We start from the raw sequence: 24,611 nt of genomic DNA, 5'->3' as shown, positions 1-24,611 counted from the left end.
ATCACCGTATCTCAGTTTCCATCATTCCCATCCACTCAGACCATCTTGTGATGGGATCACACCAGCTGGGATGCCTAATCAGTGCGTATCGTGCTGGAAACAGGACATGAGAGAAGTGAGTTTGTGAAACAGGTGAGCTGTGTCATGTTCATGTGCATTACTTGAGATCAATACCAAAAGTTGACCATGTGACGATGGTTAGGCATGCTGAACAAACCTGGTACAGTTCCCCTGTTAAGCTGACTCATTTTCTATTGTCATGTCCAATGAAAAATAAGATGGACCCCCCATAGAGCCCACTGTAGGGAATAACACAATAATACACCACAATATATGATCAACATAATATCTGTTGGGCCTCACAGACACATTACTAGAAACCTGCAGTAATACAGTAGATGTAAATAACAGTTTGCATCCGTAGCTTGTTATAAGAGTGCGATGGTGGTTAAGTTAAATGCGTTATCAGCAGCTCAGCAGGCTGTCTGTGGGCTCTTATCTGCATAAACACTGGCGGTGGCGGTCTGTTTTTGCAGGAGCGTCACAGCGCAGCGGCGACACCTGATTGGCTGGACAGCAGGGCGGAAGTGCGTCTGGTGCCTCAGCTGTGGCGAAAACAAAACAAGACGAGCTGCGACTGGTGAGTGCCCAAACACAGCAGACTCTCTGTCTATTGTTACATAACGTTATGATAGCTGATGATCGGATATGACACGGCTGCTGTGTTAAACGCTGTTAAACGGTGTGCTTCGTTCATAAGTGAGTTAACAGTGAGGAGATGTGCGGCTGTCCAGGCTGTCCTTGTGCTCAGCTCACGTGTGACATGTTGTTATGTAACACAGAGCATGCAGACAGCTCAGCCTGCCTCTGCTATTGTTCAGCCGCACTGATGTTGCACAGCTCCCTGATCTTGTAATGAAGAAGCTGCTGAGTGTTTTGTAGCCGCTGATTTTTGAGCAAACAAGCTGCAATAAAACAAGGGCAACTTGAAAGTTTCACAGTGTGGATGATCATCTATAATTATATGCTGCTAGACTTCTGAAGGAAATGAGCCTTGGGATGTTTTATTCCTTAAAACACACGACTGAGGTTTGCATCTCTGGGTCCAGAGATTACAAACCACAGGTGAAGATCTCCCACATCAACAGCAGGGATCAGATTAGATTTCAAACTACAGCAAGAGCTTCCTTAACCTGTCATGTTGTTACGGTGCTCACTGATTATACAGAGAGAAGTTCACTGTGGAAGATTCAGAGATAACACATTTTCATTTGGCAATAATCATCATGATGAAAAGCAGACGGATGTAATTTCAGTCTATTGTGGAAGTGGGTACTAAAATGTATGAAAATCACGTTACAAACAATTCATAATTTTTAAATAACCAGACCTGACTTTGACAAATCAGGATACTTCATTATATTGCAAAACAGTAAAAATCCAACACTATAGTCTACTATTTGATTTTGCAACCCACAATTGTGTAATGCACCCAATACATATCATATATCATATAATGCTACTCGTCCACCTGCACACACATCCATTAATAAACAATGTTATTGGTCTGTGATGTCACCATTAGGTTTCTAAATGTAACTTTGTTTACTAGTTACTTTGCAGATCTAGATTATTCAGTGTTGAGTAGCTATGACTTGTGACATGTAACTAATCAGATGGAGTTGTGGGCGGGACATTAAGTAAGACCACTGAGTGGTGGCTACACACAGCGAAAGGAGGCTACGTCACAGGCAAAACATTGCATTTTCAAATTAATTTATTTCACCAACAATTGTACACAAAAACACAGGTACTGATAGTAGTAAGAATGCTGAATAGTGTCCGAATACCGCCCTACTAGTAGTATCTCTACTTGACTTTTACTCCTTACCCATCTTCCAGAATCCAAAAATGTGCTTGCCTAAACGCAGCTAGCTTATATAGGCTGAGACTCCTAAGTTATTGTATAAAGATACTGATTATAACCTTGTATTTTGAGAGAGACATGAGAGTTTTTTAATATACTTCAGCATTGGCTTCACATTAAGCTGTTGTCATGAAGGGGTGGTCGATGCCTAACAATAATATCATGATCTAATAAATTGCAATTTTGATCTAAATTGCAACTTTTCTTTATTTTGAAATGCCATTTAGACTTGAACTACCCTATGAATTTCTCAGTTTGTATCCCTGAAACACAAAAATGCATTAAAGACAGTTCTTTTGCACAAGATCCTCATCCATAATGTTGCTTGTAATAGCTCACGTTGCACTATGCATAATACATCATCCAAGGAAGAACTACATCACTTCATTAGTAAAGTTTGGAAACAGAAGTAAGATTACATTAAATACTGTAATCTCCCCCTATTGTCATGCCTGTTGTATGTCTGTGAAACTAATCTACCCTGCGCACACATATTACATGTTATTTTGGTGTAGCATCATGTATGGTTTTAAACTCTTTGTCTTGACATCATTTTAGTTAACTCTGTTGTATCCTGTGTCTTTGGTTTCCAGCACCATGATGGATGAGCTGGTGCAGGACCTGGTGTCTGCTCTGGAGCAGACCTCAGAGCAGAGTAAACTGGGGGAGCTGTGGGAGGAAATGGTCCTTAATCCTCTGCAGCAGCGCAGGCAGATCCGCCGCCGCAGAGGCCGCAAGCGCTGCCGCGAATCCTCCCTCTTCCCACTGGAGCACCGACGATGCTGGATTGAGGCCTCTGAGTCCAGCTTGGACGAGACTAAAGGATACAGAGAGAATGCTTCCTCAACCATCGCTGCCTCTGTGGCCAACTGCAGCGACTCTGACGACATGACCCCAACCATTCGATGGCGCTCCGTCATGAGAGGCCCGGTCAGGACTAGGCAGCCTTCCTGGCCAGAGTCTGACTCCTTCACCGAGAATAATTCTGGACGGCCACTCAGGAGGCGGAGGAAGGTCAAACGCATGTCCTCCAACGTCACTGTTAGGCTGCAGCAGAAGCTGAAGGTTTCTGGTGTTGACAGGAGACGGAGACACAGGCCAACTAGGATGCAGCATCTGTCAGGATCGAAGAAGAGGGCTGGTGGTTGGGTGGGAGCAGAGCGACAGACTGAAGGAGCCAGGCTGATGGGAAAGGAGTGCTGGAAGAGAAAGATGGCCAAGGAACGCAGAGATGCTGCAGATGAGAACATGTCTGAAGGGTAATGTTAGATTCAAGGAAGGATATCTGTATTTTCTTCCGCTTTTTGTTGTTGTGTTCGAGTCACACGTAACGCTTCATTCATTACAATGTTGTGAGGCCGTATAGGAAATGAGCCGCTCCACATTTGGTGTCCAAAAAGCCAAATGTTAATCCTGTCATTGTTTAAAGAGTCAGGATTAAAACCATACCGAAAAGGGAGCTCAAAACTCTAAAAGCCCTTTTTACCCTTTATATGGAAAGTTACCAAGGCAGTTAAACCCATAACATAAAAGTCATGATCATAACTACTATCAGACAGAAGCAATTAAACAAGGCGACATTTAAGATGATCTATACTGCCTGTCTTCACCGAGCCACTTGTCAATATTCAGCGTGTCCTCAACGAAACCAAAAAAAGGTATCAGAATCATACAGTACCACTTCACTTTAAAGGATTGAGTTGACATTAAAAATGAATGATAGAGCCTCTTCATCCTCATCTCCTATAGCTGAAATGATCACCAGGGAGGGATCTTTGATAGTTATGCCTCCGGGCATCTGCCAGCTCATTATTTCCCTTCGAGAAATATTGTCACAAATAAATAAGTGACTTGGTGTGGTATTGATTTGTTTTGAAATGAATTCCTGTCTTGGGCTGGGTAATTAAAGCTGGGTCGGTCCCAGTGTCCCATAGTGCACCCGCTCGTGTGCATTTTACTTAGCAAAACTAAATGTGGCTGTGAACTGGCAGCAGAGAGGGATATTATATCATTACTGTCAAAAGACTAAATGGTGACCAGTTTTTTCCTAAAATGGTAATTCTGGCATAAAAAGCGGTCGTCAATTAATGATTATTTTGATGATTAATTTATCAGTAATTTGGTCTTTTGAACTTTGTGAGGAAATTGAAAATGCCCATCGTAATTTCCCTGAGCCAAAGGTAAAACCCAAAGATATTTTCTATCCAGGTAATTGGCCATAAATCAAAGTATTGGACCAAATAAAATTCCACCAGAAGAAAGGGCTGAACAGAGTGCTACAGGAATGAATCCTAAAACCTGGCAGCAAGATAGCATTTTTGTGCTTCCGGTTCCCCTGTCTCAAAATCAATGGGTTTTTTGAATGGGTTTATGGTTAGATGACTGAAATAAGGTCTATGGTTAACACTAGCTTTACATTTTGTTCTCCGACATAAAAAGCATCAGTAAACACCCCGCGTTTGAATTAAAATGTGTTTTATGTTTCTTTAAAAGAAGAAACTAACTAATGGCTAGATGAGATGACAGAAGTTGTCAAGGACATTAAACATCATCACGCCAAAGACTGAGACTCATCTACTCACTAGTCCATCTTTATAGGCAGACTCTAGTTAGTAACTATTCGAAGTCTAACTTTACAACTTGTAGATCAACTTATAGTAAAGTATGTAGGCTATATTATAGTAAAATATGTATAGTGTAGGATGATGCTTAGTGGTGTTGATGAAGTCATGCCGATGTCATGTCGTTCTTAAATAGCCTAATTTCAGCTTTTTACTTTTGGTTATTTCATTTACCCTCCAAAAATCACAAAAGTGATGTTCATTTGTAAAAAATTATCTTGCTGAACAAAACGTGTTAGTATAAACTTGTGTTTGCCACAGAGCTTATTTTCTGCAGTAATCAAAAAAAGAGTAAAAGCAGCAAATCCACATATTTGATTTCATGAAAAAATAACTTCAATTATTAATCGACTGTCAAAATAGTTGCACATTAAATTTCTATTAATGCATTTGTTGATTATTTAACCATTTTTATTCACTAAAATTCAAGGTTTTAAGTGTTTTTCTGCCTCACAAATAGACGATATGTTTCAGAAACTGATAAATAGACGATATGTTGGGCTGTGCAGTTCAGTTCAGTGGCATTACAACATTCAGTAACATCGTCTTTAAAGGCCTGTAAGTTCCCATTCTCAGTGTGTCGCCATGCTCCTGCACAGTGTATTTCCTTTGAGAAGAAGACATTTGAGGTAACCGGTAATGGGACAGACCGAAGGCTTTACATCTTCTGGTTTAATTTGTGCTGACCTCCCTAGCCCCTAAACGGTACTTGTTTTCTTATTTTATGGAAAAATCAATAGCCGTTCTGACAGAAAACAGCTCCGGAGAAGAAATAAATGGGAACACCATGGCACGCTGTCAATCATTTCTCACTTACACAACGCCAACGCTCTTGATTGCTGCTCAGTAGACTGCCACACTGTACTGAGGGCTGAACAATCTAATGGTTAAGCCGCGGCAGAGGCAAAGGATATGAACAAATGGCAGCGGTGATGGGGGCTTGACAGTGGTACAACAGCAATATTTATACTCAGAGAGTGTACGGTCCATTTGATGTTAGACACAGATGCCATTGTCGAAGCACTCTGATTTCTTTGGTCTCCATTCATTCCATTAACCTTTTTCATACGGAGTGTCTGGTCTCTCCTCAAGGTCACTCCTCTTATGTGCATACGGAGCAGAGCTTTGCCGTCAGCCACCCAAGTGCAAGAGGAGCAGATGTTGGCAGCTCCAGTTGGGCTCCACATCCTTGATTAGACCTGGCCCAGCCTGCTGGCAGTGAGGCCACCTGGCACCCAGGCTGGCCCAGCAAGCAGGCCTCACCTGTGGGTAGACGCCGTCCCGGGCTCAGCCTCCGTCTCCAGCTGTGCGCTGCTACTGGTGACTTCAGCCCAAGCCACCAGAAAAACAAAGCCACTGTGTGTGCTTTTGTCACACTCAACTGTATCGTGCTGTCATTTATATTTTGAAAACTCTATGAGGAGTTTTGGGGGGGAAGCAGTGCAGCATTTGCTGAAGTTAATTTTCATAAATCTCTGAGACTAATCCAATTACTGCAGCTCAGGGATGGTGGGATAACCTTATAATCAGACACCCATGGAAGAGGGCATGGATTTGGGTTGAGGCGGCTTGTTTGAAGAGCCCACAGATCCATTGTTATCAGCGCTTTGCCCCCCTCCGTCTCTGCCTCTTCTTTATTCCTCTGCAGAATGAGCCCGGGCTCAATAAATGGCGGCTAGCCTGTAATCTCTGTGCAAACTGGTCTGCCTCTCCCAGGAGCTGAGGATTATATCCTAATTATTAGTGCTCATCTGGATACTGTGTTTTGCTTCACCTCTTTGGCTTGTACAGAGACAATAGGGCCATGTGGGGAGTTCAGCTCTAAAATACTGGAATGCAGTTGCCCTTGCCTTTGTTTCACCATGGACAATTTGCGTTTTATATAATTAAGACTTATTTGTTTATTTTATAGCACCTAATCCACAATATAGTATCTCCATTTTGACTGGTGGAAGTGCTACTTTGTGAGTCAAAGACCAAAGTTTGCCCTAAAATGTTTGTCAACTTTTCCTGACAAAGGTCACTGCTAAAGAAAGCGGAGGTGTTGCTTTTGGTCCCAAGAAAAATGGGGGTCTCAATTATTCATGCCATTAATTAGGCAGTACTTAATTGAAACGGTCTCACATCGGCCCGGTGCTGCTCCAAGCGACATCACATTACACCTTTAATACAGATAAATACTTAATGGGTGTCTGTGATTAATTGTTTATACCTGTGATTCTTTTTCAAACTTTGCACAAATCTCTCCAATAAGAAGCAAACACATTTTTTTACGGCATGCTGCTGGAAATAGTTAACCATCACTAGTTCCTAATTTCTCAGAAAAGTTGTGGAATCATGTATAAAGTGGTAGTTATTGTAGAGCTTGTGGCTGTGTCCTTAACTCATGTTGGAGTGTTGTGAGCTCCAGATGCCAGCCGATGTGTCCAGAGGTGGGTTACAGCTGAGCAGAGGCCTGGGGAATCGGTCTGGAGATGGGGCTGAAGGGGTGGGACGGTGGTGTCAGCTCGGCCAGACATCTTCCAGATTCCCCGGAGAGGCCTGCTCCCCTCTCACATCTGCTTCTTGCGGATGTGAGGAGATGATGCAGGACCATCTGGCCAGAAAAGACGCGCAGGCTGGATGGACGTTTTTCTGATCCTGCCGTCACTGGCAGGCCTCTGCAATATGGCAATGCACCGTATCAGCGCATATCTGACCCTCCAGCTTTCTCCTGTGAGCAAGGTCAGCGATGATAAACAGGAGGCAAAATGCAAGGCAATCAAGAGCATCGGGCTCCCTCCCTTTCATAAAGTAGTTTGACTGTATAGCTGTGTTGAAAGGAAAATAAAAGAGCAAAACCGACACTGCTTTAGTCCGTTTCTCAATACTTTCCACTGTCCTTGATCTGTTTGTTTCCACTAAAGACAAAAATCTTTCAAAAACGTTCACAGATATATAAATGTATAAAATCAATGCAGTTAGCTTGCTTGCTAACACTGACACATTTACAGGAAAATGCTAAATGTGCATTATCCTTTAAAAAAAGAAAAAGAAATTAAATATAGTGTCATTTTAAAAAAATAATTAAAAGTAATTTCCTGAAACATCTGGGCACTGTAGTTTTTAGCAAACATTACTCAAACAGGAGTAAACAGTGCTTTTGTTAGGGACTATTTACAGCTGCGGATCAATACACTATTGAGCATTAGTGCTAGAAGTACAACATATATGGGAATGCCTGAAATTAAACAAAAGAAGGACTTCAGTGTCACCTAGTGCAATGATGCAACTTGTCATTTAAGGGTTTTAGGACAAACTTTAAAATATATATATCTATATATATATATATATATATATATATATATATATATGTATGTATGTATGTACATGTCATGTATGTATGTATGTATGTATGTATATATAAATATTCTGATAAATATTCTGAGAGAAAAAATCCTTCTTTTTAGCTCTCGTCCCTCCATCTTCATCACCTCCGCCCCTCCCCTAACACCCCCCCTCGTGACCTTGGAGTGTTTGGAGGTCCTGGTTCAAGGTGGCTGAGGTGTGAGAAAGGCAGAGAAACCCAGGGTGGTCTGGGGTTAGCAGAGGGGGGACACAGAGGGTGTGGAGGCAGTGTAACAGGGGTTGCCTGGGGGTGTGGAGAGAAGCAGCGATGGAGCAGTCGAGGCAGTAAGCTGCTGCAGCCCACACAGCAGATGTTGGCCAGTTGTTGTGTGGAAGCGGCACGTCTGTGGGTCGCTCTGTGTGTGGGGCACACCCAGAGGGAGGGGCAGGCAGGGGAATGTGTTTCGCTCTCCTGTCATCCTCCACAACGCAGGCCAGATTAGATTGGAGCTGACAGCGGAGGATATTCAATTAGATTGTGCATGTCACTCAGTGGCTTCGATCAGAGCCTCCTCTCATGCCTTTGTGTTTGCCATCGCAACAAGGGAGAACACAGCACGCTCTGTCTTTTTGTGTCATTTCCATTTATGTCGACCTCCAGCTCCGGACTTCTTCATTATTTCTATTATTGAATGTTACATGTTAAATATTGACATTACACGGCCATGTAAATTTCTGATGGACATTGTTCACTTTTCAGATGCTATAACATTGTCTGACCTGAATAACCCATCAGGTTTGAGAGGACAAATCAAAACAGAGTTCTACATCCTCAAATGTCATTGATATAAAAGAGACATGTCAGTGGCGTTCATTCACATGTGATGTTTTTCTTCTTTTCTTTGCAGGGAAACCAGCAGTACATGCAGCAGTGACCCCGGCCTGTTCACTAATGATGAGGGGAGACAAGGTATTAAAACACAATGCATTTAACATATGGGAAGTTATTAAAGGGGCACTATGTAGTTTTGGAGAAGAAATTCAAACTCAGAATTTTAATATTTACAGTATTAATGAGGTAATAATACAAACTCAGAAACATTAATTTTTTTCTCAGAGGAAAATAAGGTCTCCAGAACCCTATTTGAAGCTAGAAATGTGGCAGGGTCCGCCAAATATAAACAAAGTAAAACAGTATGAAATGGTGTTGTCCTTTAAGGTCAGTTTGTTTATTTTATAGGCATAAAAAAAAATCAGTAATTGAAGATCTTTCTTTTCTGATTAAAATTTCTTCTCCAAAAGTCAATAGTGCACCTTTAAGTGCAACAACTCCATATGTTTATGTGGTTCAAATTGACAAGTGATTTGGAGCTCACAGATGAAGCATTCTTGAACGTGTGAAGAAAGATGATGAGTTGTCAGATTTGGACGACACCCTGCCCGACTCCGAGGGAATGCTGGGGCTAGAGAGGGAGGTTTCGATACAATGGGCCGGTTGCTGGGCACCCAGGCGACTCTAATAAGACGTTGTCATGTCGTGTTAATGAGCGCTGAAGCCTTTGCTAATCTCATTAGCCGTGGTGGGGCCAGGCGGCCTCTGATTTAACAGTTGTCACTACACCTTGACTGTGAGAGGCATGGTTCCTGCGTGTTCTCTGCTGACTGACAGGTCTGAGGAGAGCTGGTCGTCTGGGGACGAGACGGGTGTTGTCTGGTTGTGCGGTAGTGTGTAGTTAAAGGAGGAAGTCATTATTGATGCACACACCATCAGTTGAAGCTCCGCTGATGTTTTTTGGACCACCAAAGACACAGCAGCTTAGCTTCTAACAAATAAATATATAATGTTACTTAAATGATATACAGGTTTTCTGCTGTCCACTTAATTACATTATTACAGTATTTACCCTCTATTTCCAACATTATCCTCTCATATTACTGTGGTTAAAAGTGTGCATCCTACACTGCTACTTGATTTTCGGACATAGCAATTCTGCAATGGTGGTGCTTTGGCATTTTATTGAAGGCTGCATAGAGCTCGGAGTGGGTCCGATGTATCCTTATCACATAATTTTAAATTTGGAATTCAGATTATGGCAATTTTTACAAAAGTTTGTTGGTTAGAAATGTGCTAGAATAGATGCAGTCTGCAGCAGTGACACGCCAACCAATGAAACACCCTCCCTGTCCCTGTGTGCAGGCGATGACGAGCAGAGTGACTGGTTCTTCGAGGGCGACTGTGGAGTCGGGACGGGCGTGGCTGGCCTGTTGCCTGGCTGGGACTCGGACAACCAGCTTTCCCTCGAGGATAACCGCCCGTCGCCCACCTTCCTGCAACCTGCACGACCCTCTCAGAGAGGTAGAGGATGATGACTTTGTGCTTTGGACACTCTCTTAAACATTAATGATCTTGTCTGACTATTTTGCAACACGGGAAGATGAATCCGTTGTGTATTTTCGCAGGGTATCGGTATGATTCACGTCTGAAACGAGTGCCTGGCTCTGCAGCCTGCTGCATCAGGAAGGACAGGAGACGGCTTCCCAGCAAGGTTAAAGCAAACTGGCATCTTCCCCCTCAGTAGAAATCTGTTATACAGATTTTATGTTCTTTGTTCTTACTGCGTATCTTTGATTTGTGTTTTACAGGCAAACAGCATGCCAGTGTTTGTAGAGAGACTGAGACACTTCTCCCAAGATCCTTACCAGAGAGAGTAAGATACACTCTTTTAAAAACAAAATTATACACAGCTCTTGAGGTATTACGTCCATCTGTTTCCATCAGTAATTATATTGTTTCTCCTTTTAGCTTTTGGCTGCCTTCTGTTGGAAAACGAGACAGAAGCCAGGTATGTTTCAATACATTTTTTTCCTCCAAGCTTTTTAAAAAACAAACAAACATCTTTTTGGCCCCTTTAAATGATGAAATTGCAAACTCTAAATGTTATTGATACTTTCAATTTCCAGTTGAACCCTTTGTGCCCATTACCAGTGTGTCCTATTGACATGGTGTCAGAGAGCTCCCATCTCAGATGTTCCTCCTCAATCTGCACAAACAGGTAGTTGATGCCACTTGTTAGTTTAATATAGCAGCCTCTCAAGGGCCTATTGGAGAAAGCTTTTTCTGTTCGATCAAAGCTCAATATATTGATGGATAAGTCTATGACCAGCTCATTTAAATGAATCAGTTTCAGAGCATAGGTCGCTGTTAACCAGACTAATCTTTGTTAAGATGATGCCTCAGTGACTGTGAGTGTTTGTGTGTGGGCAGATCAGTGGGTTGTGGTCCCAGACCTTCTTCTTCTTCATCATCAAAATGAGATTAAGCTGTGAATGTGTGTTTGTGTGACCTTACAGGAAGAACTTGTTTTGTTGCTGTTTTGAGTGAATTCCAGGCATGTTTCAAAAACACTAAGGGAGGATTTAATCTTTAGTTGTTATGTATTCTGTCCTGTGTCCACATCCATCATAACCCATTTTGTTGACATTTGCTTTACTTCCTCATTACTTCGACTCCACTGCATCCCTAGTCCACCTTCCTATATGTGTAGTAGTAATAATAGATGATAATAATTGCAAAAATCAACAATTTTTTCTTCGATTATATATATTTTTTCTTTTGGCCCCAATAAAGCCCAATTTGTTGAGTTGAAGAAAATTGTTTCTTTTGCCACAAACAGCTCGAACATTTAATCATAACTCATTATTATCAGGCCAAATAAGACAATATTTTTTGTTTTAGATGTTATATGTGCTGTGCATGAACACATATATATTCCTCAGTTAGCCAAAAAGCCATTAATGTCACTCATCTTTTGGGTCAGAGACATATAACTCCCCCTTAGTCCTCTTATGAACAAAACTGTCATAACACTCCAATGATAGAAATCTAAAATAAGTCTCTGAGACCCCCAACTGAAGTCATAGCCCTTTTTAAACAGACAAATTGCCAGAATACACACTGAAGAAGGGCAGCTTTTCTGAAGCGCCCATGTGGCAATGTTAAATAGTCAAATGGGAGTGCTGTCGTTGTCTTTCTTTTCTGATTATTTACTACATTAAGAATGCAGCACCAAGTATTTCTGTCTAAACTTAAATACCGCCCCAGCGTGTGATGTTAGATAGCATGCCGTTTTTTCTGGCGAAAGAGGCATGACGTGTAACACAACAGCGCGTGTAACAGCATGTGTCATGTGTCAACATGTGTCCCGTCCTAGTGGCTCACAAGGTGTTGATTCGGATCTGTTACTACCTCCGCTGATGGCTTAAAGGTGGAACCTCAATGCTCTGCCATTCTGTGTTCGTGCATTTTATCTAGAACAGCGAGGCAAAACAATCTTGCCTTGAACAGGCTGTGAAAAATGGACTAAAGTGTTATTTACTGTTATTTATCATCGGTTTCAAATCATTTCTAATAATTTGATAATGATAATTGAAGTATAATAGTGGTAAAACGATGTTAAGTATGTTTTTTAACTCTCTAGAACACCAAACAGAAGATTAATGTTAATGTGAGTCTTGGCCTGAAGTCTGAGCTGAACTGACAGTAGATAGTTGGACTCCAGTAATAGTTTAACTCAATAGTTTTCAAGGTCAGTGTTCACCAAATGGAGAAATGCTATGTGTTGACATAGTTGCAATGCCGATTCAAATCCCTGCATTTCTGGGACTGCACAAAAAAGGTTAATCCAAAAGATGTTTGTCAAAGCACCTCATCGCTCCCAGTCATCCCCGGAACTGTTGGATCTGCATGGGGGGACTGTTGAGAAGCCGCTTTGCCCCGTTGGCCTCGAGTCTGTGGGACTCCTCATTGTATTGTTTCCTCTCTGCCTATTTATGGTGCATTCTTAATTTTGTTTCACACACACACACACACTCCTCTTTCTCCCTCTCTCTTGGGTTATTTCACAGACGCCCCAGCACTCCTTGATGAGGGGCAAAAACACGACTGCTATGAAAAGCCCCCGACTTCTTAGGGCTTTCTTTTCTAAACTGGTCCTTTCTTCTCCACCTGAAAGGTTCCTTCAGATTCCAGTTTGAGGCATTGTGAATACTAATTTCTCTCTATTAAAAAGCCCTCATATCCCTGCCATGCTCTCATTTGAATGGCGGACTCAGGGGAGACCTCTTAATTCCTTTATAGTGGGATTCAAGACCCTTCACTTCAAAAAGTATAAATCATACTCCCAAATGAATGAGGGAGAGAGGGGGGATTGACGAGAGGGGCTTCTGATGTGTCCCGTTGGACGGCACGAGCTGAGTCTATCTCCCCAAGCTGCTCAAATCCACTCTCCAGTGAGACGGCTGCTCTGTCCTCTCCGACCCAGCTCTGCACACATGGCACCCATTTACTTCCTCTAACTTCCTCCAAAACACACATTCACATGCAAACACAACACGCCACAATTAGTCTTACTGTTTTGCATGACAATGAGAAATGCTATAATTGCTCACGCTTGTTCTTAACAAACTTTAAGGTGTCCACTCCTGATTTCACTTCACTATATTTTCATTTCTTTTCAGCGTCTAACCCGCGTGATCGATTTCTAGCACGGAGCTCCCATGCATCTGACTTTTCTTTGTTTCCAAACACCCTTGAGAGAAAAGTGTTTTCTCTGTGGGCAGAGTGTGAGCATTAATCTTGCACCGCGGCCAGGTTGAAATGATACTGTATTAATAAAAGCTGTCATCTCCTGTTTGCTGCGAGTTGACGGCGACAATCAGAGATTTGATGCTAAGTGATAAAGGCTGTGCGAGGTTGCATGCTGTTTATCCTCGTGTCGGGCGCGTGAATAGGCGCGATGCTTTGTGGGATTTGGCTGTAATGCTCGGGGCCGGTGGCCACGTTAAAATGCATAACCGCCTCCCACCTGAGCCGGGCAGCAGCAGCTTTTATCTATTGACTTATTTATTTCTAAATGACACTTGCGCTGTGAGATAAATCATAGTCTTACGCCACTCCCTTCCCAGTTTTCATTTTAATTGTGAGATCTCAGTGTCAGCAGTTAGTATATTGGTGTGAGTGGCCTATTGATTATTGATTTGGAGCTATTGATTATGTTCCCTGGAGAACCTAATCCTTTCTGATTCATTTGAATACCTCTATTAATCTTGAGATCCTGCTCACACCTGAAGCGCCGTGTACCCTAATGAAAATAGATGGCCATTTTGTAACTGCAGCTCTTCACTCCTCTTTTGATTTATTATTTTTAATTGATATATTTGCTTTTGGATGTGGGCGCCAAAATTACAATTGACCCTGTGTCAGTGCTGTTTTACTCTGGGCTCTAAGGGACTGCACTGCATTTAAAAGTGTCTCATATGACCTGAAAAATCCATCTTGGAGACTTTTTCCTCCGTGTCCTTGTGTCTTTGATAGAATTTAGTTGTTGCTGGCCGTCTTCATTACATATGTCTTGTTTTTTCATTGCTCATTGCCTCTGAGTCAATCTTTGTTTTCTCATCACAGTTTCTGTAGATTGAGGGACAAAACAACTGGCCAACATCTGTCGCGCTGTTAAAACTGATGAAGTAACAGATGCTAAATAATAAAAACAGTGTTGTGCATTTTTTTACAACTTCTCTCAGTTTTACACTGAGCCATGTAACATGCTTATAAAAAGCCTTTGGGTTCTGCTCCGAGATGAATGGTGGTGTTTTGCCTTGGTTAATGAGCCAGCTGATGGTATTCTCATGTTTGATTAGCATTGTGCTGAGCGTCTCCATGGGCTCCTGGCGGCCCCAGAGCGGCTCTGCCTCTCAGTTCTCAGCTCTCGGCGGCAGGGGAGGGCCCTCGCCTCCCTCCAGGCTGCAGGGGCCCCCGGTGTGCCTCTGCCTCGGTGTAATGAGGGAAGAGATGGAGGGATGGACCTCCACACATTAAGACCAAATGCATCAGGGTATTACTTTTAATACCGCAGGCGTGCCTCGTGAAATAATGCGACGTTTAAACGTGGATCGATTTTGGAATTAAAAAGTTAGTTTGCAAAGATTTACTGTGGGGAGTTCAATGCCTGAGCTCTTTATCAGGGGCGCAAATGGCTGGTTATGTGCTGTCCGACAGAGGTACGATTGAGGGATCGATAGGCGCGTGATTTACTAACTGGAGTACAGGTAATCAATAAGTATAAAAGTAAATGAAATATGCATTACTGGGATTTTATTAGAGAGGGGTAGCAGGGAGAGAATAACGGTCAGGCCATTTATTTTTATATCTATTGATTATACAACATAGAGACTTCGCTCAAAGCGTGCCCCGCACAGCTCTCGACACCCCGTGCCTGCACACCCGTCATGTGATTTATGGGTGTTGAGGTCATGGAACACGCTGCCTGTTAAAAGGCTGCCCTGACGGGGCCTTATTGTAGCAGCATGTGCCTTTTAGGGCTGTGAGCTTCAAGTAGCCTGCAGTCCTAGATGAGCCAGGCTGGTTAACAAGGAGCTCTCTTCTGTTGCAGTCTGTCATGGTTAAAACAAGACGCCATATAGTTCTTTAAATCCTCTCTGAGATAAAGTCTAGTTGTGTGTAACAAGCGTAAAGATTTTACCTTAAATCTTTTCTGTCACCAGATCTAGATATCTTTCTTCCACTCAGTCCCCCCCCCCTCCTCCCACCACACTGCTCGACCACATCAGCTGCTCCCACCCCTCCCCCAGTGATGGAACGGACCTTGACCTTAACTTTACATCTCCGAAGTCAGGGCTATTAAGCTGTTGGGGGGTGGGGGGGCTTTTCCTATTTCAGGGCTCCTGACATATGACACAGGAGGCACAGAGCAGGTGTAATTTGTTTATGTGAACTCTGCAGTGACTCAGCCACGTGCACCCCAGCACCTCTGCTCATCGAATATTCTCTCAGGTGAAAATCTGTATTAATGAAGAAAAATTAAGATGTGGCAAAATATGCATTAGACCGAGGCCAAATGTAAGCTGCAGTGTTTGCAAAAAAAAGCAGCGCTTGTGTTTATCGACTTCTGTGGAATTATTACATTTCTACATGTTTATGTGTGTATTGTGAGCGGGAGCTGCATCATCATATTTTGAGTAACATTTGTTCTCGCTGTCTGTGTGTATGTGTGTGTGTGCGCCCACCAGGCAGACTAACGTTACTCCAGGACTGTTGTGCAGAGGAGACTCCAGGCGGAGGAGGGAGACAGAAGCAGTGTCCGTCACATCAGGTAACACCCTCCACACATACTGATGAATGTATGGCTCCCTCACCACTCTCCTACTGTATAATATTATTAAGAATTAAACCTGCAGATTCAAAATGTCAAAAATCTCAAAGAGAGAGCTTGACAGGGAGTCTGTCACTCCGATAAAATATCTCAACAGCTCTTGGATGGATCAGGAAATGTTTCACAGACATTCATGGTACCCAGAGGATGAATCATACTGACTTTGGTGACCCAGTGACATTCCTCTGGTGCAAACATGAGGTCAGCATGTGGTTTTACGTTAAATATCTCAACAACTGCCAAAACAATTGCCATGAAATTTGTTTCAGACATTCATGCCTCCCTCAAAATGAATTGTGATCATTTTAATCATTATAACCATAGATTTATGATAGAACTAGATAATGAAGGCAAAGATGGTGCCTATTCAGTCTAATTGCTTGCAAACACAAAACAAAAGTTTACTTCCTGATTATGCACTTGGCCCATAAATTTGTGATGCAGCATTGTGATGATGTCACGCATTTTTAAAGTCTTTTTCCTCAGCTCAAGGAAAGTTTTACAAACAATACCAGGAGTGGCCACTGGGCAAAAGTGAAAGCAAGGATGGGCAGCAGCCAGGTCTTAATAATACATGCATGATTACAATTCAGTGTAACGCCACCAAGTCAGAATTTAAAATGATCCAAAACCATGGTAAAAAATTGGTCCTAGCTGTACCTGTGTTGAGTGCTGATCAGAAAATGTTGGCATGCTAACAGGCTAATCCAGTAGTTCTCAAACTGAAGGGAAGAATGTTGAGTGGATCTAAAGTTGCATGAAAATGATTAATCTTGTGACATAAACAAATAAAAGTGCTCTGATACAAGCAAGGCTATCTTGCTAGCCTGAACCTGAGTTTTGTTTATTTCAATACAATTCAACCTTGCTTGTTCAAGTTTCCAGAGTATTGTTAACTAGGCTAACTAAGATGAGGAACATTGTATATATCGTACCCAAATATTAAAATCAGGTGAGTTGTATTATGAGCTTGTTACCATGCTGATCTTAGCATTTATCTCAACGCACCTCTCTGCCTAAATACAGTTTACAGAGCCTTGTTAGAAAAACTGGCATGGCCTTACTGTCAGTCTGTAGAATTTTATAATCCCACCAAAATGACAGAAATTGATGGTGAGTGAGTTAACAGGGAAGACTTGGTGGCTTTGTTACATTTGGAGTTTTCTGTTTAAAGCAAAAGAAGAAGAAGAGTGTGATGTGGAGTTCGTCCTATTGGAGGTGGCACCGAGCAGCAGCCGTTGTGTCTGTTTGGACCAGTGGAGCTGCCTTTTTTCATTAGACTCATGGCTCGGGGCCTTGTGTCTTTGCCGGATTGAAATCTGAATTGGTTTGTCCACCTTTTCTTCTGCGTCCCCGCTCCGTGCTCCACTCCTGCAGCTGCTGTTTGTCATTTAAATAACAAATGCTGGTGGTTCCCTGATTTAGTGAGGGGTGCAGGCCTCTGATGTATATTAATATTGCCGCACAGTGCACTGTACCAGGGCCCATCATTCATTTGGATAAAAGAGGTGGAATTTAAAAACAGCCAATGCTTTACTTGGATACAGATTGCATCCATTTATTGCATTGAGTGATGGAACGGCCGGCAACTCTGTCCTTCACCTCCAACCGCTTCCCATAAAAGTAAAAAAGGATTCACCCCTGGCCCTTAAGGACCCCTCATACTCAACATGCGGAACGAGGGGCATCCCTCAGTTTCTCGACAGTTAACAGATCCACAGATTGTTGTAAAGAGGTGGAAACACGTGTGTTAAAGTCTTAAACAAACATGAAAACGGATTCTTTTACCACAGATGAAATCAATTATCAAGGACATCTGTGCCAAAAAAAAAAGTGCAAATTACAAATAGGCAATTATATGTTATTGTGTGTGCTTTGGAGTAAGTGACTAAAAGATTATCTTTTTCTAAATTGCATAGGAGAGTCCCTGATTGGTACATCCCCCCTCAGCCCTGTTCAGAGTGTTTTCCTGCTACTTGAGTCTAGTGCCCCCTGTCCACCATGATTTATCATGCATCCCATGTCGTCCAATGTCAGTTTCTGCAGCTGCAACTGCTCTGTATAAATCTTTACTTTGGCAGCCTGCTGCACCATGTCTCTCCTCAGTAATCTCACCACCGCCAGGAGATGCACATTCACCCTGACAAGCTTTCACACTCTCTGTGTACAAATCTTGGTTTGTTGCCATTCTGGCATAAATGCGCACAGAGACAAAATCAGATTCAGTGATTTGTTGAGTGGAGATGTTTTCTGGTAAACATCTTGTTTGCATGGAAAGATTGTTTAAGAACGGCGCGTTGCTCTTAGTGAACACGACAGCCGAGTCTTTGTTTGAGTTGGCCAGAGGAAGTGGATTGTTGTATGTGTTAGTGGTTGATTTGAAACTCTGTAATCAGGAGTGAAAATGGTCTGCGGCTGGAGGTGTCTTGCAGGGCTCCGTTGGGAATTACTGAGGCGGTACCCAGCTGTTGCTTTGTCTTCTTTCTTTACCCTTTTAGCACTTCCACGGCAGTGTTGAAGCTGGTTGTGAGAAGAAAAAAAACAACACACAAGAACTTATCAAGCCAGGTATCTGTTTGGATTAGATGACCGCTCCATTTCTCAGCCTTAAATTGGCCATTTTCTACTTTTCACACCAGCATCAATCCAACAATCCAACTCAATCCAACAAGTCCTTACCAGATATAGAGCTTTCTCTCATAGGTTATCAGGTATGATTAAAAATACAGATTGAAATAGTCACTTTTACTGGATTTATTTGGGTTTTGTCCATAATTTTCTACAAATATTGATATTTGTCTTTTCAGTGAGTGAATTATAGAAAATTACCCTGAAAATGAACTCATTCTACACACTCCACAAATTTCGGAGAGCTCCTCTAAAGGCAAAGATGAATCAGTAAGTGTAAAAATCCTGATGGGTTTTAATAGCCTTGGCTGGTCTCACACACAGACTAATTAATTATTGCAATTTTACTCCTCCCCTGCTGTCTCTCATATTGCCCTTCATCTTTATCTCTTTAAAGGGATGATGGTAATAAACCCAAACTTGAACTTATTCAGTGTGCATCATTTCAGGAAGAGGTGAAGTAAATAGAAGTCGCTTTGATTGACCTCATCAGTGCGTTATCTCCAAATGCTGCCACATGTGTGTGCCCATGTGTAGGCCAGCCCCTCGGTCAGCCCCGCCGCCTCTCCTCTCCCTTCTGTCTTCATGTGTCTCCTTGCCCGAGCAAGACGGCTGCGTGACAGATCACCTGCGTCGGAGGCCCGCCGTGTTCCTGCCCGGCGGTCCGGCCCCCTCTCATTAATGCCCAGGCTGGTGCGAGGGCCTTGTGGCAGCACAAGACAAATAACGCTACCACTCAGCCATCACTTCTGCTGACAGAAATGCAGCCCACCGCACTATTTCGCCCTCTCCGGCTCCACTCCGCACCCTGCTCGCGTCCTTCAAAAAGCCCCCTCCATCTCCTCCGTCTCCACCTGCACCTGCCTGCGCTGCTCCACCAAACTTTCAGTTTGGTGGGTTTTGCTGTTGCTGGAGGCTGAGCTCAAACAGCGAAACCCATGCAAGTTGACATAGTGTACAGTGCCGCCTTTGTAACCACTCTAATTGTTTTCTGTTAGTGGAGACAGGTTTGTTTTTAGCAGCTTAGTCCATCTTGACTTGTTTGTGTGCAAACCTTCTCACCAGGGGGTCTGATTTGAATGTCCTACTTTTTTTTTTCCAATTGTGTGCACGTGTGTGTGCATGAGAGACGGAGAGCGAGCAGGAGAGAGAAACACAAAGGCTAATCATTAAAGAGCTATTCAGCCCTGTTCATTTAAGTGTGGGAATCAGCAGGCCCATTACTGTCAATGTGTAATTAGCTGATTAATAAACAGGGGGAAGGGGAGTGCTCCAGGAAGGCCTGTAATGATTGTTTTTAGAGAGCATCACATGAGAGCTTATTAAGATGGTAAGATGGTTCCATTCAACCTCCCATTATCACCCACAATAAATGCATGTACTGTAATTCTCCCATTGACAGAAAACCTTTGCGTCGTAATGTCTTTATTGACCTTGATGTAAAACCAGTTGAGTGTAGGTGCTCTGGACAAATGAAACGATCTGTTATTAAAGCAGTTTAATATGAGAGTTAACTCTTTTTTTTAATTCTTCTCTGGGATCATACATAATATACAAAGATGCTCTCATTTTAATGTGCTTTAGTATTTGAAAGCTTTATGTTATGTACCTCCATCCTGCATACAGTCAGTGGTTGAAATTAACCTGACAACCATTATAACATTACATTTACTCAAATACAGTTTTAAAGGTGCTTGTACTTTACTTGAGTATTTCCGTTTTCTGCTACTTTATGCTTGTCTACATTTCAGAGGTTAAAAAATTGCTTTTTATTCCACCTCATTTATCTGACAGCTATGGTTACTAGGAACTTTCTGAGGTTAAGATTTTACACACAAAACCATACGCTTCTAATGTGTTTCTTCCATATGTATCTTATAAAATACAATGTACTGTTAAATATTACATGTGTTTTCCCATACCTGCACACAGTAAGTAATGTGTAGGACTATGAGAGAACAGAACAATACATATAGTGAGTTCTGTGACAAACATATCTAAGGATATTGTCCAATTTGACATCGGTGCACTGAAACAGTAAACACAAAGTACAAACAGCTTAAATCCTGATCGTGACCTTGACCTAGAACAGAGGCTAGTATCTGGTATGCCCTGTGCATGTTAACACACTTGGAAACTAAATGTTCCCAGCCATTTCTGTGTATCTGTCAAATATGAAAACCTCTGAATTTTGACTATGTTTAACCTGAGTGTTTGGGTTGAACCTCAGCAACGGTTAGTCATCGTTCCCTCAAGAAATATTAATCAATTATCTTGCCCGCCGGATCAGTTTGGGGAAGAAGTCATCTGGAAAGAGGCACAAGCAGATATAATGGGAGCGAGCAAAAGCACATGCCAGTGAATGCTGTAATGCCTAATCCTTTGAGACAGCCCAGAGCCACAATGTCACTTCTAGTTCCCTTGTCCTCTGCTCTGCGACTGCCTCGCAAATGTCTTGTGTGACCGCCGCTAACTTTTTTTGGGTTAGATCAGGAATTTATTTATCAAGCATGTTAGGGAGTGCAATTGTTTTAGAGTTCCTCTGTCTCCTGCAAAAATTGGCCCTGGTTCTCTTTCAGATATTTCCCTTCACTCGCAGACACAAAAAGCTTTAAAGGTGAGCGAGATCAAGAGAAAGAGGATCTTTAAAAAGAGAGGTAGTCAGTGGGATGTGAACGTGTGATGAATGGAGTTGAAAACATACAGCTTCTTACTTCTTACACAGCATAACCGGAGGGGGGGAAGTTAAGCCATAGGAGCAGCACAGATTGGCCTTTTAATAACCATGTCCACAAGTCATATGGGGCCAAATTGGATTTGGCTCACTTGACCAAAACCTCATTAATATTTAACCTATTAGAAGAGGATTGCTTCAAAGTTTTATTTTAATACACCTAAAACAGCGAGCGATCCAGGAGCCGTGGACTAAATTAAATTTTTATTTCAGAGCCCGTCCATTGAAACAGTCAAGGAAAATGTGATTTATGTGAGCATCTTTTACTGTTTGTTCTCAGTGTTGTGTTACACGTCCAGAATATGATATGTGCTTTCTTTCTCTCTGCAGCCAGCAACACATTTCACAAGGATCACCAGAGAGAGGAGGCACAGGGAGCCAGTAACACCTCAACCCTGGAGGCTGCAGGACCAACTGCATCAGGTTCACGGTCCTCTATTTCTGCTCAGCCTGAGAGTTTATCTTTCCTCCAGGCCGGACCGTGAGGACACCTAAACAGGGCTGGACAAGAGTGTGCCAAAAGAAAAGCTATTGTGCCAGAGAATGAAAAGGCTAAAACTCCTCCTGCTGCACAGAAAACTACAAAGCACATCATTATTCCTCAAATCAGCATGTAACTGCTAGAATCCAGTCTTTCCAGGTAGTATATTAAGCATGACAAATGTTAATGCAATCAAGCCTTGTTAAGCCTTCTGCCATCTCCTCAAGAAAGAAAGCAGCTTCAAGAGGCTCCTCGTTTTGACTCGAGACTCGGTGGCTCCTCCTGTTTCCACACACAGTCTCCAGGCCACCTGCTACCACACAATCCGGCAATTATGTCCACTCTAGTAGCGCAGCGTTTGTCAGCTGGAACACTGGGAGGATGGTCAGGTGAGGCTAGGAGTGTGGGGAAGGGAGAGTCTGCTCTACTCTACGGCTGTGCAGGAGCCGCACGTAGCCCTCTCTGAGACGGGAGAGCATCAGAATGTTTAGCTACCACATGCTGCTACAGGGTTCAGTGAGGCGACCACCGGTAGAGAGCCACACAAAGTACAGGCCTCCTATTAGCATGGATTTGAAAAGCTACAGTTTGTACAAAGGCGCTCATTAGCACAACACAGAGGGAGTGTAGTCGCGGTCCTCGGAGGGCCGCCTCTGTTCTCGTCAGCTTACCTTCCATATTCAAATGTCCCCCCAAATGTGTTTAAGTTCAAGGCCAGCTGCAGATCTGTTTGAACAGGCTGTTTTTTCAGCAGTGGTGGATTACTCGCTTTCGGAGCCGTGCAGCAGAAAGGAGTGGGAGAAGCTGTTGGAGGCAAGAGAGGAGAGTCGCACACTATCTTTTCACCTACCCTTGGGGTATACATTTCCCCGGCTCCCTCGGCATCAGATGCATTAAAAGATCAATGGCAGCATACAGTGAGATCAAACGCAATAGAGCATGGCAAGCTGGTAAACAAGCATTATTTTCAGGAAAATGCATTTTCATATACTGTAGGAGTCAAGTGAAGAACTTTCTGCTTGACCTAAACCATACAGGTCGAGCTGCTGGCAGAGCATTTTTTAAAGGGGCAATATGTAAGAATTTTAGTCGGAAACATTAGAAGATTAAATAAAATTATCAACAGAATGTGAATAAATAGCAGTTTGAACATTATGATGCCTATATATTGCATTGTAGAGATATCTTGCTAACCAGTTAGCTCTGGAACATCTAGGTCCAAAGCTCCTGTGCTGTTGAAGAATTGACTTTACTTTTTAAAAAAAAGTCAGGAAACCAATTACTTCAGAATTATTAATAATGTGGACTATTACATTTAAGTTGTATGAGCTGAAAAGTTTTAACACAGAGTGTTTACAGCGTTTGCTAAACACTAACACTCCTCTGGTTTCAGAGCTCCCAGTCCGAACTAGCTAAGGGCAGCTACATTTGGGAGTTATTATTGGTTTTGAGTATGAATTTGAGAGGTGACCAATTCTTAGATATTGCACCTTTAAGAAAATAAGTCAAAATTCTCTGATTCCAGCTTCTTTAAAGTGAATATTTTACGATTTCTTGACTCCTCCGTGACAGTAAACTGAATATATTGGGTTGTTGACAAAACAAGACATTCTGTCTTTTGAAAACACTGATCGACATTTTTCACCATTTTCTAATATCTTATAGACAAACAACTTAACAATTAATCAAAAATGATCGACAGATCAATCCACAATGGAAATAATCATTAATTGATCGCTAATTAAGGCTAACCACAGTATCTACGCTAACTATGACAAAAATGGCTTCCAGGTCTTTTGACTGTCCAGCAGAAATCGTCAGAGGTAGAGCAGCGGTTATGTTATTACGATACTGTTCTAGTAATTTTCAAGTCTTAAAAACCACAACCAATTATTTGATCAGTGACCCTAAAATGAAGATATTGCGCTCTGTATTTGTATTACTTATTTGTATTATTAGGTAGTGCAACGGCAAAGGGGACTAGCTACAATCTTGTTCTTGTCTTCCCCCTTGGAAAATCGAAATTGCTTTTATTTCTTATTACATCACATCTATATTTAATTGTTTTAGTGTTGGCATGTATAAAAAGTTGAAAAAGATGAGTAATTAAAAAAATTCAAGCAGAAAGTAAAAATTTGTGAGATTTTACCTATTAAGATGACTTGATGTATTAGACAGCTGTCACAGATGCAGTAGCTACAGCCGAAGCTCAGAGAAACCAAGGCAGAGTGCAGTAATTACACCGACTGTGGTCTGCCTTGGTTTTTGGTTGGATTTTATAGTTACTGCAATTTTAGCATCGCCTTTTCTCTGAGATAGAGCAACACTGAACTTAAAATTTTGTCACAAGATAAAACAGACATTCAAAAGACCAAAATTGTACTTACTGTGCTTTGGCTTTGTAGGGAAGTGTACATAATCAAATCCTCCCTGCTGGACTGTGTCGTGAATTTATTTAAGGTGAAATGTTGATGTGTAGAGAAACAGCGGAGTAAATTCGGCTGTGCGCAAAAGTTTAATGTCTTTTAAAAAAACAGGCATATCTCAAATCTTCCTATCCCTTAAAAGGTGCAGGTATGCACTTTCCATAATGATTACAAGATACATTTTTAGTGAAATGAACTGAATATCATCAGCTCCTTACTGCATGTCTTCTCAGACA

The 24,611-nt window shown here is 42.2% G+C and overlaps 1 protein-coding gene across 2 annotated transcripts; it reads left to right on the top strand.

Annotated features, from left to right (window-relative positions):
* Positions 1-560: 560 nt before the first annotated feature.
* On the top strand, positions 561-24,071 carry LOC141010418 (G patch domain-containing protein 2-like). 2 transcript variants are annotated; one of them, XM_073483375.1, is made up of 10 exons: positions 561-640; positions 2,521-3,186; positions 8,784-8,845; positions 10,073-10,231; positions 10,336-10,421; positions 10,519-10,583; positions 10,679-10,718; positions 10,837-10,928; positions 15,964-16,046; positions 21,799-24,071. In XM_073483375.1, the coding sequence occupies exons 2-10, from the start codon at positions 2,525-2,527 to the stop codon at positions 21,951-21,953; spliced, it is 1,404 nt and encodes a 467-aa protein (XP_073339476.1). In that variant the 5' UTR covers positions 561-640; positions 2,521-2,524; the 3' UTR covers positions 21,954-24,071. The 2 variants fall into 2 exon arrangements, 1 of the variants encoding a protein (XP_073339476.1); XR_012180186.1 differs by lacking the exon at positions 10,837-10,928 and having other exon boundaries at positions 21,799-21,814.
* Positions 24,072-24,611: the final 540 nt, after the last annotated feature.

The sequence above is a fragment of the Pagrus major genome, chromosome 16 (assembly GCF_040436345.1).
Source record: "Pagrus major chromosome 16, Pma_NU_1.0".
NCBI classification, from domain to species: Eukaryota; Metazoa; Chordata; class Actinopteri; order Spariformes; family Sparidae; genus Pagrus; species Pagrus major.
Note: the sequence above shows the minus strand (reverse complement) of the source record. Positions and strands in the feature narration are given on the sequence as shown.